Source organism: Ylistrum balloti, unplaced genomic scaffold (genome assembly GCF_031769215.1).
Source record: "Ylistrum balloti isolate Yb309-2 unplaced genomic scaffold, AGI_CSIRO_Ybal_v1 Utg371830, whole genome shotgun sequence".
Taxonomy (NCBI): Eukaryota; Metazoa; Mollusca; class Bivalvia; order Pectinida; family Pectinidae; genus Ylistrum; species Ylistrum balloti.
The window spans coordinates 696,019-714,637 of record NW_026782909.1 but is presented as its reverse complement, the minus strand read 5'-3'; the positions used below and the strand labels follow the sequence as shown (position 1 = coordinate 714,637).

The following is an 18,619-nucleotide window of genomic DNA, read 5'->3' as shown; positions in this document are numbered from 1 at the left end:
TAAAGCAATAAAATAAACTAAAGCAATATAAATTAGGAAAATAAAAGACCACAACAAAAGCTTTGAAACAAAATCTCTATGATACAGTGGTTGCATATGAGATAGTTTCGAAAGATTGTCCTTCAAAACTGGATACAAGTTGCAAGGGGTAGATCTAAGGAACAGACGCAACAACAATGACAAGATAAAAATTAGGAAATATGGGATTCGTTTTCAAATGCAAAATCCCCCAATCCCAGTTATTTGCCTATATCTTCTTCATTCGCTTCAGCACAAGCCAACTGCACATGCAGATGAATTTGGCTTTTACCCGGAAGACGTCGGAGACAGTAATTTTAAAACCGATATCGTAACATTTCCTTAATTGCTTCAGATATAGTTTTAGTTGCAAATATAAGCGATAATTTCCCAAATACACACCATGTTTATATATTATATGAATTTGACGTCTAGCTTCACTTAAGCGTCTTTGAAACAGAGATTTATTAACCAATCTCGTTCCCTGAAGCACTTCAGATGGTGATACTAATTACAGCCCGGTACCACCTTACATTTCCAGCACCGACGGGGAACCCTGTTCTGACCGCCCGCGTTTTTATTTTCTTATTTTGCAGCGTACAAACTGTCTCATAATTACTTTAGATTATATTTAAAAAAAAGAAGCCAATCATCGCCTTTTAAACCATATTTGATTGAAACAAAGGGATTGGGTACAAGTTATTGAAATCAGGTAAAGCCCTCTCCCGCTTTGTTACAAACAAACAGTTACAATTAATATGATAGCAAACTTACATATACAGTAAACTTCGGATAAGTCGAAGTCGATGGGACCAAGTGAAATATTCGACTTATCCGATGGTTCGACTCAACCGTGTTTTTGTCTATCGCCTGTAATCGAGACATCGTATATTTAAACTGACCCTATTTTCGCCGATCGTGTCTGATAGCAAGGTATTAATGAAAAGAACAAGACAACATCTCTATTTTATAATAACAATTATTTTTTATCAAAATACAAATAAATCGTAGGTTAATGAATTATATGTAAATATTTTATGTATAATAATATGCGACAATGATAAATTATAAAGAAAATTGAAGGATGATCGCATAGCTCACAACTTTCCTATGCCTACATTTTTTACACATACGCCCGTGAGAGAGAGAGAGAGAGAGAGAGAGAGAGAGAGAGAGAGAGAGAGAGAGAGAGAGAGAGAGAGAGAGAGAGAGAGAGAGAGAGAGAGAGATACGCTGACGTTTTTGTAATTTATTTAGATTCATTTTACGCTTTATTTCACATCTCAAACAACCAACGATTTAATTGTTCATATTTATGTGATCTCTTTTCGATAAAAGAAAAAAAAAAAACCCGACGTAAGCATTTCATCCCAAGAAGTTTGCAGCTGAGAGCAGGGAACTTACCACTGTGCTACCGTTACGTTATTGATTCTAGACGTATTAATAGTAGAGTTTGAAATGTCAATGTTTCTTCCGAGAAATTCAAAATTTTAGCCCATGAATATTACTGACGGGAGGAATCAGTGCGAAAATGTTGAAATGTGCAGTTTAATTCATTATTTGGATCTACTGTATCTAACATTTTCTTATTTAAAGACATCATGATGTTTGAAGGCTACTTTTGGAGCTGAGACACGCCCACCATGCACTTTTTTCTGTATTTCTCATGTTTATTCCATAAATTCGTCTGTGATTTAAACATATTTTATTATCAATATTAGATAAATGGATCAGAGACAAATCTAGCAACTTAAGAACTCTTCTCCATAAATGAAATTACAAATAATTAACATACTACACGTGACACATATTTATACTATAAATATAGAGATTAGTAATTCGCAGACGCAGGGACGTAGATTTTCTGTACGATTATTGTATTATAGAATACGATGCTTGATAGTCAGAAGCATACATTAAGGAGATTTATACATAATATTGCTTGTAAAGTTGTCAAAATAATCGTTTTGTTAAAAGTTCAACTTAGTTTAAACTTTATTTTATTTTAAACTGTATAACATTTCAGCAATACAAACAGTATACATAAGGATTCGAAAACAAGTACAAAGTACTTATATTAATCCGTCTCCTGAATTTACGAAGCATCGATCGGACGGCACTGACTAATATTATACATTATATATTGAGCATATTGGTACATAATTAGGGAAATGAAGATATTTGGGAAGAAAGGGGGAGAGGGGGGTGCAAAGGAGTTGACAGAAAAGTTGAAGGAGTTAAAGAATGAAGCAATGCAAATATGCTGCATTATGGAGGGGAACCGAGCTGAAATCAAACTTAAATTTGGACACACATGGTTGACCGTACATGTCAAGTAAGTCTATAATACATCAGTGGTAAGTAAACACAATTTTACAAAAACGACCCGTGAGTAATTGGAGAATCAGTACTGTACCACAGTCTTCTGTAATCTCACATATTACAAATATCATTACACAGAACTATGACAATATGCATATAAAATTTTACATACGTAATCTACATTGAAATGCCATGCCGAACAAGTGCACTGGCAGTTAGGTATTACTATGTGCATACTTATAGACATTTGATAAAACTGAAGATGAGAACTTAGAACCGTTTCGACTGGTAGATAAAAAATTGGACACAGTCAAAAATATTTTCGTTATATCTAACTGGCATATCGGGATTTCCATACAGGAGGAGATTCGTGTCGTACTCCGGAGGAAGGTTTCTGAAGCATTGATCTCTTAATAGTTGATATTTTGGACAGAAGAGGAGGAAATGCTCGGTTGCTTCGGCAGATAGATTACAAGTACACATGGGACTATCAATTAAGTTACGTATATATAAATGACTGTGCAGAGAGCTGCAGTTCATCCTTAATCGCGCGTGGTGGATTTGGGCGAATCTACTTCTGCAGTAGTAATAATAAGGTGGAACAGGATGACTACCAGCGTTTAAGAACTTTTTGAGGTTAGTAAGAGAAGGGTTTGGCTTTGTATCATCGGGAAGTGCATTCCACAGGTCAATAAAGGAGGGGAAGAAAGAATCTTTGTAAAGCTTTGTTCTACAGTTTATTTGACAGAAGTTGTTTGCGTTTCTAGTATTGTGAGAGTGGAGATCAGAATGACGAGCAGGAAGTGTGTTGGTGAGATAGGAGGGGGACTGACCATGGACAATCTTATGAAATTGTACGATCTTGTGATTACTTCTTCGAACTGAAAGAGGGTCCCAGCCAGATTCTTGGTAAATTCGGTCGTGACTAGTTAGCTTAGTAGCACCAGTTACAATTCTAGCCGCTTCAAGCTGTATATTTTCTAATAACTGACTTTGTGCAATCGTTAAATTGTCCCATATTACATCACCATACTCTAAGATGGGTCGAAGGAAAGTAAAATACATTTTTTGTAGAGTCATTCTGTCAATACTGAATTTGAATTTCCTAAGAATACCAAGTTTCTTCGATGCTTTGCTGATTATAGAATGCACATGGTCAGCCCACCCTCCATTATCAGATAAAAAGACGCCAAGGTGCTTATGACAGGAGACTTCTGTTAATAGGATGTTATTCATAGACAAGGAGGGATGAATTGGTTTATTATTTTTCTTACTTACAGTCATTGTTACAGTTTTGTTAGGGTTGAAATTGACAAGCCAACTTTTGGACCAATCATGAACGTTTTTTAGGTTATCATTCAAAATGTTAGCACTTAAATCCGGTAAATCCACTATAACGTAGAGAGACGTATCGTCAGCAAATAATTTTACAAAACAATTTATATTTTCGACAATGTCATTAATAAAAATCAAAAACAATAATGGACCTAAGATGACCCCTGTGGTACCCCGGCAGTAATAGATGCTAAATCAGACATTTTACCGTTAATAACAACTCGTTGAGAACGATTATGCAAATAATTTGTGAACCAAGCCAGTAGATTACCTGTAATTCCAAAGTTTTCGAGTTTAGAAAGAAGACCTCTATGCCACACTCGGTCGAAAGCTTTGCTAATATCGCAGAAAACCATTCTTATTTCTTTACCTTTATCTAAAGCAGAATATATATCATTAGAAATAGATATAAGTTGGTTCACAGTGGAATCACCGGATCTAAAGCCAGACTGATAAGGAGACAATAGAGACTTATCAATTAAATAATTATAAACATATTTGTATACGCATCTTTCCATCATTTTGCCAATAATAGATAATAAAGAAATTGGACGATAGTTGGTTAGTACGGATGCGTCGTCTTTTTTGAACACAGGTGTGACATTAGCCCTCTTCCATAGAGACGGGAACATACAATCAGCAAGAGAGCAGTTGAACAATGAAAGGAGAGGATAACTAAGAATATCAGCTGCTTCTTTTTTACAGTCAAGATGCTGTATAACATCAAGAACGTCTTTTCGAGATATGATAATGTCAGGAAGTGAATGATTATGGGGTTTATATAGATGAGGGGGGTCAACACCTGTGTCATCAATAGTAGCTTGTGAGGTAAAGTAAGTGTTGAAGGCATTGGCCTTTTCTTGGTCGTCCTGCGTTATGTCATTGTTAATCAAGATCGGAGATATGTTGCTTTTACTACAAGTATTAGACATAAAATGATTTACAATTTTCCACCATTCCTTAGCACATATATTATCATTATTTTTAAGTTTGTCACAAAGATTGTTAAAATATTTTCTTTTGGAGTTACGAATAGCATTTACACAATTATTTCGAATTTTCCTGAAATTTCCCCAGTCATTACCATTTTGAGATTTTTTAGCTTTGCGATGTAAGTATTTCCTTTTTCTAATTAACTTTCTGATAGTGTTATTCATCCATGCAGGATCGTTGATTCTTACAGTTATATTTTTATTGGGGATACACTCACCTGCGATCTTGAGTAAAATATTAGTAAATTTGTCTGTTTTGTCGTCGATGTCATTACCAACTAGAATTCCGTCCCAGTCAATTTTGGAAAGTTTATCTCTGTACAAGTCATAATTACCCAGGTCATAAAGCCAAATTTTACGTTTAAAACAAGATTTAGGAGGTTTGGAAATATTAATACTGCTATAGATAGGACAATGGTATCTCATAGGCTGGTCGAGAAAACTTTCGCCAACACTACAACGGTTTATTATAGAAGGGTCACTAGCACAGACTATATCTAAGAGAGAGGAAGAAGACTCAGTGAAGAAGGTAGGGCTGGCAACGCTTTGTGTGAGATTAAATGTGGTTAGTAGGTTATTTAGGTGGTGTGAGTGGTGATTGTTAGTTAGGAGATTTGCATTTAGGTCGCCAGTTATGATTATATTTGATATTCCTGTGTTAAATGCAAGTTCTATAGTATGAGCTATGTTGTCCCAAGATGAAACTGGTTCGTTAGGTGGCCTATAAAATGTCCCATATAAAATTTGCCTACCAGATATATTTAGTTGTAACCAAACACACTCCACTGAAAATAATTCAAGGTCTGATCGGCGTTTGGAGGGAATATCATTAGAAACATATACAGACACTCCTCCTCCCTGTCTATTAGGTCTACAATAACAATATGGTGAGGTAAAACCAGGCAAGTCTAAATCTGAGTTTATATCATCGGGACTTAGCCATGTTTCTGTAAATGAAAGAATATCTATTTTATTTAATTCACTGAATAAGATATCCAATTTTTGTTTTAAACTTTGTACATTGAGGTGTACAAATGTATATTTGGCATCATCAAATAAAGAAGTAAAATTAGAGGAACACGTGGAAACTGTGCATAAATCAGATTCAGACTCGCTAGGTCCAGGATTTTGTTCAATATCTCCAGACATGAGAAGCAGAAGTTGAAAAAATATCAAAGTAATGCCGAAAGTAACGGGGAGAAAGATAAAATTCTTCACCTCTCGTGGTACCTGGCTGACAAAACGTGTCAGCATGTTCATGGGAGTTAAAATTGTATTTACTAGTACAGGTAATATATGTATTATCAACATAACAAATAAAAAGTCGACAAGTACAGTTCCACAGATGTATATATAGGAACCAAGCATACAATGCAAACGGTTGTAAAATACGCCTATCCGGACACGGTATAAATTAGGGCAAATTGGCATTTATGTTACGGAGGATAACATTCGGAGAAACATCAAAAACTGTATCCGGATAGGATATAAAACAACTTGTTCGCAATCAATGTAAATGTGTAGGAAGAGACAGTGGCATAATGCAGCATGTGTATCCGTATAGATAGTGGGGTAGGGGAGGTAATTGTGTAGGGTAAGAATGATTGTGCAAGGAGAGAAGAACAGGGAGATTAACATGATAATGAGGATGATGGCTATTGTTACCATCATAAGAGAGATGGGGATCAGGTATATGCTATATTACATATATATTGGGATATTTTACACAATTAAACGCATGGACAATTGCATTTATGGTTAAGAAAATGCATGAAATAATATTGTAGTTGAGTAACAAATCACAAAATATGATTCCAAATACAGAATAGTATGTACACAGATAAAAAAAAAAAGACATTTCTACTGATTCCTCTGATAATAGCAAAAACCATGATAATAGCAAAAAACAATTTTCGAAATTCTAATAGGAGGTAGTTGTAATTGGGGACAAACATAATTGTAAATATATATATATTTACAAACAAAATAGCTTAACAATTTCCATACGAAGCTGTGGGTGTACATAACTTGAGATTTACATATATACATTCTCTGTTTCCATCCCATGTGGGATCAATGACCATGGACGTAATGTAATTTGACGTAGGCATGACGTCACATTAAGAGTAAGTGATGTATACATCTAATAGAGTTTGTGTTATTATTAATTTACAAATATATTACACTGGACAACAGTAAATATATTACACTGGACAATAGTAAGAATATTTCACTGGACAACAGTAAATATATTACACCGGACAACAGTAAATATATTACACCGGACAACAGTAAATATATTACACTGGACAACAGTAAATATATTACACCGGACAACAGTAAATATATTACACCGGACAACAGTAAACATATTACACCGGACAACAGTAAATATATTACACCGGACAACAGTAAATATATTACACCGGACAACAGTAAATATATTACACCGGACAACAGTAAATATATTACACCGGACAACAGTAAATATTTTACAGCGGACAACAGTAAATATATTACACCGGACAACAGTAAATATATTACACCGGACAACAGTAAATATTTTACAGCGGACAACAGTAAATATATTACACCGGACAACAGTAAATATATTACACCGGACAACAGTAAATATATTACACCGGACAACAGTAAATATATTACACCGGACAACAGTAAATATATAAATATATTACACCGGACAACAGTAAATATATTACACCGGACAACAGTAACCATATTACACCGGACAACAGTAAACATATTACACCGGACAACAGTAAATATATTACACCGGACAACAGTAAATATATTACACCGGACAACAGTAAATATATTACACCGGACAACAGTAAATACATTACACCGGACAACAGTAAATATATTACACCGGACAACAGTAAATATATTACACCGGACAACAGTAACCATATTACACCGGACAACAGTAAACATATTACACCGGACAACAGTAAATATATTACACCGGACAACAGTAAACATATTACACCGGACAACAGTAAATATATTACACCGGATAACAGTAACCATATTACACCGGACAACAGTAACCATATTACACCGGACAACAGTAAATATATTACACTGGACAACAGTAACCATATTACACCGGACAACAGTAAACATATTACACTGGACAACAGTAAATATATTACACCGGACAACAGTAAATATATTACACCGGACAACAGTAAATATATTACACCGGACAACAGTAAATATATTACACCGGACAACAGTAAATATATTACACCGGACAACAGTAAATACATTACACCGGACAACAGTAAATACATTACACCGGACAACAGTAAATATATTACACCGGACAACAGTAAATATATTACACCGGACAACAGTAAATACATTACACCGGACAACAGTAAATATATTACCATATAACCATATTACACCGGACAACAGTAAACATATTACACCGGACAACAGTAAATATATTACACCGGACAACAGTAAATATATTATACCGGACAACAGTAAATATATTACACTGGACAACAGTCAAATTGTGTAGAAGTATACAACAAGATATATATAAGTATAACATTTCTAGTCGTTTCGGACTGTTCATGATTACACGAAATATTTACAGACTGAGATAATTTCATGATGATCTTATTTTTTTTTATTACCGCACCACAGACGCGAAATATATTAACAAAATACGTAAATGGGCATCCCTGGGTATACGAGGCGAGAGATGTGTCTTTATACAAGTTTATGTTTTAACAATAAAGCTTTTAACGTACAATTATCAATAATATCTCAGCAGAAAAAGTATCAGTATTTATGTAACGTGTACAGAATGACGAACTTTTAGAGTTACGAGCTAGAGGTACATCGCAAGAGCTCTGTTGGTTGAAAAGATAAGTAATATGTGTATATTTGGATACGAAGTTTGAGTATCAAGAATGTTTATGAGCACGCGTAAATTTTGTTACACCTGTATGATGAGCAAAATAATTGAGGATATAGATAAATCAGACTAACGAACATACAGTAATGGATAGGAACACACGAACAAATATTTTCAAGGTGCGCTTGCAAAAGGAGAAAGAAAAAATCTATTAATACATGTAGATGGCTACATGGATAGGATAGCGGATTTATGAGTTTAACAAAAAAAAATAGCTTCATTAGTTCAATAAGCCGTGAGCACATCCTGAGAACCACAAAAGTATTGAACAAATTCTGATGTAAGCTTGAATTATATACTCGATTTGCATACATCGTGTTAATATATTCTCAATTAGAAGATCTATATAGAATAAAATTTGTGAATACAAGTTTCATGCTATTGCTGAAAAGACAAATGTATAAATGGCTACAAAGTTGAACATGTTTTAGCTAAAATGCGTCCCGAGGAAACTGACAGTCGAAATCGAGACGTGGACTTAAGAAAAGGCACATAGATCCTGTGTTGATATAAGACACATATCACCGTCGGAGTGTCAGCCCACGACGCTGACCCCAACTAGGTGATATCACATATTGTGACCGAAGGGTTCAAGTTCAGATTCCCGCCGGATTTGAAAGATTTTGGAAGATTTGTCTTTAATCAAAATCTTACCGTTTGTTGTCCAAGTCTGCGATATCTGGCTACTCTTTACTAGGTTCCTCGCGAGGAAGGCTAAGCGACCACGATATTTAGTGAGGTCCTCGTTTACGGAAATGCCTTTGTAGGGATCTTTGGAACGAAACCCGCGACTTGACTTTAACAGAGTAAATTTAGCGTCTACGGAAGTCAAACGCGCGATGATTTGACGTGGTTTTCCTCTGTTCTGGTCCGGTTTACCAACTCGATGAGATCGCTCCAGCGCCTGAGAGGGGAGGTCGACACCACATTCTCTAGCTGCGTCCAGAATGATTGCGGAAGTGTCCTCTCCAGGCTGCTCTGGGAAGCCGGAGAAGCGAACGAGGGTTCTCCTCCCATACTGCTCCAGGTCGTCCAGCTGATGGCGCAGCTCGTCGTTTTCAACCTCCAGTCTGGCCACTTTCTCTACCAGAGGTGCCATCTGTTGTTGAACAGCATGTTGGACATTTTGCTGTATGGCCTGCAGGTCATTGGACATGTGAACTCGGACAGCCATGGCGATCCTCTGGACGTCAATGTCCGATAATTTCGCATTCCCGGGATCAGCAGCCTGGAAATTAGCTGTCACAGAAAAACTGGGTAGCGGAAAAGGTAGAAGGCCTGGCAGGGGATGTTGGATTCCCTGCTGGAGGGATGGGGATGAAGTTCAACTTAAAAATGACACAACTAATTTTCATCTAAAAATCAATATATATATATATATATATGTAACGAAGAAATGTTAAATTTACTGACCAGAGACATACATTTTGGAATTTTATCTTCAAAACGATATATTGATATTTTTCGGAAATGCAGCTATACAATCTTTTTTTAATCGTTCACCTAGAGCGAGAAATCCGCAGAGACGCTATGCGGTATGACCCCAATAGCTGCATAAGTTACATTTTGAGTATAGATAGAGAGGAATTAAGTTTGTGTAGAAGTACTATTTATATAGGGGTTGAGATCAGGTCGGGTGGGGTGGGGGCGAGGGGTCTTGTATGACCGCTGTACCACGGGGTCCCCTTTATGTTTAATCGTTAATGGACTTAATGCCTTAAATGTGCGTCTTTTTATTATTTATTTTTCTCCGAATTAAGTCGTTTGTTTACCAAATACTTGAAGGGGTGTGTTTTATTTGTATTTTATCTGTACAGTTTTGGCAGCAATCATTCTGCTCGGGGACACAACTGCCTTCGCTGAACGTGTTGACTATTTTACGAATGTGAATGCGGGGGAGGGGGAGGGAGAATAGAGGAGAACACCACATACCTCATGAGTTGTCATTATGTATCAATAAATGAGAGGATCGGTAGTAATCCTCTCTGGCACAGCCCCCCTTGGTATCTTGAGAATTCTACCTGTTGTGTATAGTGTTGTGTAGGTTTCTGATGTTTGGGAGTTGTCTCCCTTTGACCGTTCTGTTTACCGTTATATTTAATCTAAGTGGTCGATCTTTCTTAGGAATTCGACGAGCAGCACTAGTCTTTTGTATGTGAAGTTAAAACTTAGCTGTTGGATGTGTTTCATATTTTTATTCTATTGAGTTCGGATAATGAGATCTTTGAAAACACTCAATTTTCCCTCGTGGTTATATACTGTGGCTTCAGCAACGACGATTTCACCGGCTGACATTCTTCTGCGGGCAGAGTGCAAGATAAATGGAATACCGACATGTCATAAATGCAGTATCATTAAATATGTCTTCTACATACATGTACAATAACCATTTAGAACTGGAAACGGAATTCTGAGACGCAACATACACTACAATATCTAAAATTTGTTTGTGAAACTGAGCATGTGTACTATTTGGATGTATATCTATTTTAACCGTTGTCATCATGAACTCAATACGATACAGCTTCTAGTCGCTCAAATTTATCTCCACAAGTTTTGTACCATATACACCCAGTCAGCGTGGTGTTGTTTTACTCTTTTCTCTGTGGTGAAAGTGAATTATAAAAAAATTACGAATTACTGTGTGGATAGTGTTTATAAGAGGTCACCACCCCATACTTTTGCACAAGATAAAGGAGTTTGAGTCCACAGAAGCTCTTAAGTCAACTTTATGCCCGAGACATTCAAATGGGTTTTTGATTATCTTAACTTATATTCGTTATCTGACAAAATGAATTTATTGATAATTTACATCTGTGCTATGTTGGTAGTAAAACCCTGTGTTAAAAGTAAATACAATTGAAGTAATTAAGAAAGTGCAGAGTGGAAAGAATCCTGGTTGAAACGGCCTTATGGAACACTATTAAATTGAGCTTTTAGAGATGTTTAAAGAAGGTCTGGACGAAAAACAGGACTAATGATTATATGTTTATTAAATACTTACATGTTTCAACCTCCACATCTCTATCACCCTCGTTCCTAATTATTACCGTTATCTTTTTCTAATACACTGTAACTGCAATCGACCTTGTTATATACCACTTCCTACGAATTAATTAAGGTGAGGATTTTTCTACTCGTTTTGTTTATTAGTCAGTGCGGTATTATCTAACAATTGCTCTGAGAATCTTTCTATCATGACATTATACATCTTTTCTTCCTGGTTCAATTATGAAGTAATGTTTTCTTTGGACAAATCACATAGTTTGCTTTGACTGATATCTAGAATTCGACAAATTGCACAAAGAAATCAATATGTAAATACCAGTAAGTGTATCCGCAGTTTAGTCATTAATTCGGACTAACTTTGTATAAATGTACATGTTTGATATAAATGTTTACGTTTAAAACTTCCTGAACTTGATAAATAACCTGTAAAACAGAACAAAATTTTCACTTTTTGTCGATGTTAAGCAATGTTATGCCACCAGTGCTGATTACAATCAAAACTAATCTGGAAAGATAATACATACCAATAAATAGACGAATAAATAAAATAACTAATATAATAAATACGTAAAGCAAATAAATAAATAGATGATGGCGGGGGGGGGGGGGGGGGGGGGGGGGGGGGGGTAACACTGATGATATATCATTTCTTGAAATGTTGTTCATTAGTAAGTCACTTGGTTGTCAATATTTTTGGTCCAAAAGGGTACCACAGTGTCTACATCGTGTATTTGTGTATTAATGATATCCATTTGATTCACATAAATGTAGATACAGTTTTAACGATCGGATAAAAGCCCGGTCTCGGCATTGCAATTAACAGGAGGCGAGCGCATTGTTATGATATCGATGACTTGAAATGATGGGAAGTTTGTCATTTTTAAATATTTTCCCATCATTTCTGGATTAAGACATTGATTTTATTCTTATATACGTATCTAAGGCAGATATAACGATATGCGAGTAGAAACAAAAGCCTATGCGCCCCCGGTATTACAAATAACCAGATTTATATCGAATTATTGCGATATCACTGGTTGCTAATACCCATAACTCGGACAATTTCTCATAATTTTGCATCATATTTTGACTATCATGTTGACATAGGTACAAATAAAAAACACACATAGTTCACGGACGTTACGGGCGGTGCCGGACTGTGCTGTAATTAGTATCACCAATGTAAAATTACCGTGTCGACAACATAGATATCTATGGTCGACAATCCTCGACCCTTCCAAACATCGCACAGACGTAGATTAAAAAGCGTGAGCACGGCTGAACTAAGTGCCAGCTCATATCTGATGAAATCGGCTTTTCCACTTATTTTTCGTCTTTATTGTTTGAGTGGTGTGTCAGTCATCAGACGCAACCGTTTTCATACTTCCTTTACTTCTTCCATTCAGAACCGCGTTTGTTTTGGCTTTACAAATTCATTATTTAGGAGTTGCAGGCGTCACTTCACATCAACTTTATTTTGTCGTAGTTTTACTGTAGAGAATTCGAAAGTAGTTATGCCTGACAAAAAACCTTTCCAGCGTCTGTTGTTGGATGCATGTCCAGTCAACTACAGCATTCGGCTGCAACCAAATCTTAAATCCTTAACGTTTGAGGGATCCGAAGACATTCAGGTCAAGGTTTGTATTGGGCATATAATAATGATTGCACAACCTTTTCTACAAAACAAATTAACATTATTTTCAACGAGAACTTATCTCATATGCGGCCTATCCAGTTGTATGTCGTTTATACTATGTACATGTAAGTCTTGTAATATGTATACATTTTTACCATGTCATGCTGGATAACATGTGAAACCCAACTGACGATGGCCATTCATGAACTTGTCACAAACTTTGAAATGGTCCACCAGACCAACACTGCCATCCTTGACTTTTTGAAACTATTTGAGTATTTGCCATGCTGAAAGCTCATGAATTGAATAAGAAGCAACTTAAATCAATGAGCATTTCTCACTGAGCAATACATCTGAGTGGTAGTATGGGAAGGTTAATCTCTGAATGAGTCACCTGTTGCTTCAGGTAACCTGCTAGGAACAGTCATTTTACTTTCCATAGTTCGGCAAGATCATTTCCAAAGGCATGCTTAACAATCTCATCCTAGGTGCCACCAACTTGTCTAACTATTCATCCAATTGAATTTTGAGAAAGCCAGAAGAAAACGGCCAGATTCATATTCGAAGACGGAGGAAGTAGGTTTTGACAAAGATGCTGAAGGACCTAGATCTAAGTTACAAATGTACTCTTCTGCGCTGCTATAAGGAACTCACGCAGACATTCAGGTTGAAAAAAGTTGATGGTTTGTGCTGGCACTTGCTTAATCTCTTTAACTGAAAGCAGAAATTGAAAAACTGCAATGATTTATCTACATTTTAAAATGTCAGGACGTTTTAATATATACCAAACAACAAGTACATAATGGGACATTCCTTAGTGTTTGACCAATTTTCAATATTGATTGAGGATTACTTTCTGCCTTGTCAACAACAACTGTTGATTACGAAAATGAATAACCAATTTTAAGGGAGGTTATTCATTAAAGAGATAAAATCTATACTCAGGAATTCCTAAGAAATTGAGTCTGAAAAGGTTGAGTAATCTTTGAAATAGGGTGATATATAAATGAGCATGCAAAGCTAGTATCTATGCTCATCTGATGAAAGACCGAAAGGCGGTAATAAGGGATGTTAAACCTGTTAAAAAGCAAGTATAACAGAAATTCTTAATGGTTTCAAAATAAATAATGAATGACAAGGAGTAGATGGGAGGCCTCCGACCACGCTTACATTTGCGGGTCATTGTACACCAGTGTAGTCCACAAGGAAAATCACAATTAATGAATTATTTTTCCTGACTTATCTGTGACATATGTATTTTAAGCCCACCATCATCAGATGATGGGCTTTCTAATCACTCTGCATCATTGGTCTGTGGTCCGTTCCGTCCGTAAACAATAATTGTTATTGCTTTTTCTTGAGAAGTACTGGATGGATCTTTGTCAAAGTGCTTATGTAGGTTCCTCTTGGTTCCTAGTTGTGTCTGTTTGATTTTAGGACTGATGAAAAATAACCAAAATAGCCGACAGGCAACCATCTTGGATTTTTTCAATGAAGTTTGTTATGCTATTTCTTGAAAAGTAAGAGATATATCTCTTTCAAATTTTGATATGTATATTCCCCTCGGTCTCTAGTTGTGCCCATGTAATTTTGGGTCTGATAAAAAAAACAAGATGGCTGACATGTGGACATCTTGATTTTTGATATTGAAAGATTGTTATTGCTATTTCTTATGAAATACTGGATGGATCTCTCTCAAATTTCATATGTAGTTTCCCTTTTGTCCCTAGTTGTGCCCATTCAATTTTGGAACTGATCAGAAAAACAAAATTGCCTTTGCAAGTTTTTCATCGCAATTTCTTGATAACTGCTTTATAGTTTTTTCTTAAATTTCATATATGGGTTCTTTTGGTCCCTAGTTTTGCTCATCTCATTTTGGGACAGATGAGAAATACAAAATGGCTGACAGGTCGCCGTCTTGGATTTGACTTTGAAAGTTTTTTTTCATTATTTCTTGAGAACTACTGTATAGATCTTCCTCTCAAGTTTCATATATAGGTTCCTTTAGGTCTCTAGTTGTACCTGTGTGATTTTAGGACTGATCAGAAAAACAAAATGGCAGACTGGCAGCCATCTTGGATTTTGCTTAGTAAAGATTGTTATTGCTATTTCTTAAGAAGTACTAAATGGATGTATCTGAAATTTCATATGTATGTTCCCTTTGGTCTCTCCTTGTGCTCATTTGATTTTGGGACTGATCAGAAGAAACAAAATGGCTTCATGGTGGCCTTTTTGGATTTGGCAGGTAAAAATTATCATTGCTTTTTCTGCAAAGGAATGTTCATGTCTTTCATTAAAAGCAAAACAGAGAAGAGAAAAGAAGGGAAAAGATCAACTTTCAAAGAGCATATAAAAATTAAACAATGGTGGGTGCCAAGATCCATCTGAGATCTCTTGTTTTTTTTTAAATTTTTGCATGAAAATGATATACAATATTATCAGTTCTAGTGCTTAAATATTCTTACAACATAGTTTTCATGTTGATGTTGAATGACACAAATGAGTTTTATTGAAATAAGTACTTCCATTATAATAAAGTAGGGTATTGACATTCAAATGATAATACTCCACTTTAGTGCAGGTGATGAGGAACGTTTTAGCTCTTATTAAGGTTCAGTTTGAGTAGATCTATGAAGCAGTATTAAACAATCGGATCCTTTGCAGACTTTCACAATATTGTAATTTTCATTTTCCTTTGGTAGAACATAGAGGGAAATTAATTGTGGTCTGAGGTGTCACAGGTGTCAGATGTTTTAATCATATTTTTCTCAATAACTTAAAGCCTACGAGTGCTGACATTGGGCCTGTAGTGTGCTGGGATTAAGAGCTATTATCTTTCTTCAAATGAATAACCTTGATCCACTTTCAAGGTCATAGTAGTCAAGCATGTTAAAGTCTTCAAACAATATCTTCTCAATAAGCAAATGGCTCAGGGTGCTGATACTTGGCCTGTAGCATACTGTGATGATCACAGTTTGTTCAGTTATATAATAAAACAAAAAGGAATCTCAACATCACAAAGACTTTTGGTAAAGCTGTCTAAATGTTTCGGCCGCTATGCGACCGTCATCAGTTTGTTCAGTTGAATAACTTTGACCAATTTTCAAGGTGGCAGCGGTTAAATGAGTTAAAATCTGCAAACAACTTCTTCTCAGTGACCAAAGGTAAGGGGTACTGATATTGGTAGATGTAAGATTTAAATGATTGACCTTCACATACTTTCAAGGTCACAGAAATTTCCTCCTTCAACAAGCTCTGGGTCCTTGGTCATAGTATCTGTATCTTGACTCAGAATCAATGATTCATAAATATGTATTGGTGTGACAAGGCATTAATTTCCAACCCATGGTTCATATAGATGTATTATACTGACAGTAATTCATATTTATGAACTGTTGGTTGGAAATTCATGCCAAGTGTTTGTGTGTGATGAAACATCTTTTAGCTGAACTAATTTGGGTGCCTACCTGGGGCTGCAAGTGAATATACAGTGAATAGTGTTGCTATCTTCAAGGACCTATACATACTGATTGTTTCACTGTAGTAAAGCAACAGCTTGGGGGAATAACTCCTTAGGAAGAGTCAAGCTTGTTTTGGAAAATATTGCAGAAAATGTACACTTGCTCCATTGGCTTTTTAGTGGTTTCCTATGTAGCTTCACATTGTGATTGGTGAATGCGAACATCGTCTGTTTACTTTATCCTGACAAACCTACTGTCTATTTTATAAGAGATACAAAGTAAAACACCATGATTTTATGTGAAAATTATTTCAACTGTGATATAGCATACTTTCTGTAATGGTTGTCAAAAGGAGTGATAAAAAGTATCTGAAAATCTTAAATGTTTTCGTTTCCTATGTGATTTATAAATCGTTCATTTAAACTTTACCAAGGCTCGCTTGAATAAAAAATCCTTTAGCTTCATTTCATAAATCATAATAAAATGGAAATTTTGATATGAAACCTATCTTATAGTTTACTCTGTGTTTTACAACCAATACAATGATGTATAATCAAATTTGTAGAAGCTGTATCAATAATATTCTTTGTAAACCTCCTGGTACATGCTACTCCAAAATTACACTGGTATAATATTAATATGTTTTTTTTTAATTACATCTATATTTCATGCATTACAGGTTCAGAAATCATTGACATCCATTAAACTCAATTGTTGTGAAATTGATGTGAAAGAAGTGAGCTATCAGGCAGATGGTAAGTACTTTGTGCTAAGTACTCCGTAGAATATGCATTTAGCAACACTTGTATTATTAAGTGCATTTATGGTGAGAATACAATCATGTTCTGTATTTCTTTAATCCTTTTTGTTGAATTAAAAGGTGAAGATATACCACAAATATTCATTAATTGTAAAATTTTAAATTTTAATGAAAGTATTGAATTTAAATCTGCAAGGTGCAGTGTATTAGGGAATGGTATGTTGGTATGCCAAGCTACAAGAATCATGACATGAGTTTAAGTATGAACAGTAAAGTATCAAAGTCTGAAACAGTCCCTAGATTATAGATCCTACATGACCACTAATATGAATGAAGACAGTAAAACCTGCTACTATCATCACAATTCTTAGTTATACATTTATTAAAAAAGAAGTTCCTATAGCACAACCAGTAGAAGATTAGGGAGTGATGTTTTGATGACTACATGCTGGTCACCTTCATCAGACAAATGACTGTGTGGAGCATTCAAGCACTGATGTACTTAGAGTACGAGATGGTAAGGAATAATCCTAATTGACTTTAGTGTACATAGGATTATAGTATAGTAGAAAAGTTGGTCTATTCCTTACTTTTTCATACACTATGTACGTCAGTTCTAGTACGCTCCACACTGGTCATTTGTCTGATGAAGATGACTGTGTAGTCATGGAAACATCACTATATAATCTTCTACTGATTGTACTATAAGAACTTCTATTCTATTGACATTACCAATCCAAAGAAAACGTTTCGAAATATACATGTATTAGTAATATTAGTTTTTACCCTAACATTGCTGTATTCTATTTCATTTCAGGAGCTACTGACAAAATCAGAGGAGAAATTTCTTACACAAAAGAAGATGAAGTCGTTACATTTTCATTCCCATCTGAAATTCAGGTATGCAATGGTTTCAATTTCCAGCTAAAATTCAGGCATAAAATGGTATAACTTTCAATCCCAGATGAATTTCAGGTAAAAATTTATGCATAAGAAAATGATCATTAGAGCCCTGCATGAAAGTGTGGGTGCACTATATTAATCATGGTATCCTTCCTTCCAGCTGTCTGTCCATTCAACAGCACTTTTGTTTCCTTGGACTGATCAAGCTCAAGCTTCATACAGTGCTTC

At 35.5% G+C, this 18,619-nt stretch overlaps 1 protein-coding gene across 1 annotated transcript in view; it reads left to right on the top strand.

Moving 5' to 3' along the window:
- Window positions 1–12,918: 12,918 nt before the first annotated feature.
- The window catches only part of LOC132563714 (puromycin-sensitive aminopeptidase-like), a 49,750-nt gene continuing 44,049 nt past the window's right edge, over window positions 12,919–18,619 (top strand). The window contains exons 1-3 of the mRNA XM_060228465.1: window positions 12,919–13,268; window positions 17,408–17,483; window positions 18,306–18,388. Coding sequence (XP_060084448.1) covers window positions 12,936–13,268; window positions 17,408–17,483; window positions 18,306–18,388 — 492 coding nt within the window. The 5' untranslated portion in view covers window positions 12,919–12,935. The remainder of the gene's footprint in view (window positions 13,269–17,407; window positions 17,484–18,305; window positions 18,389–18,619) is intronic.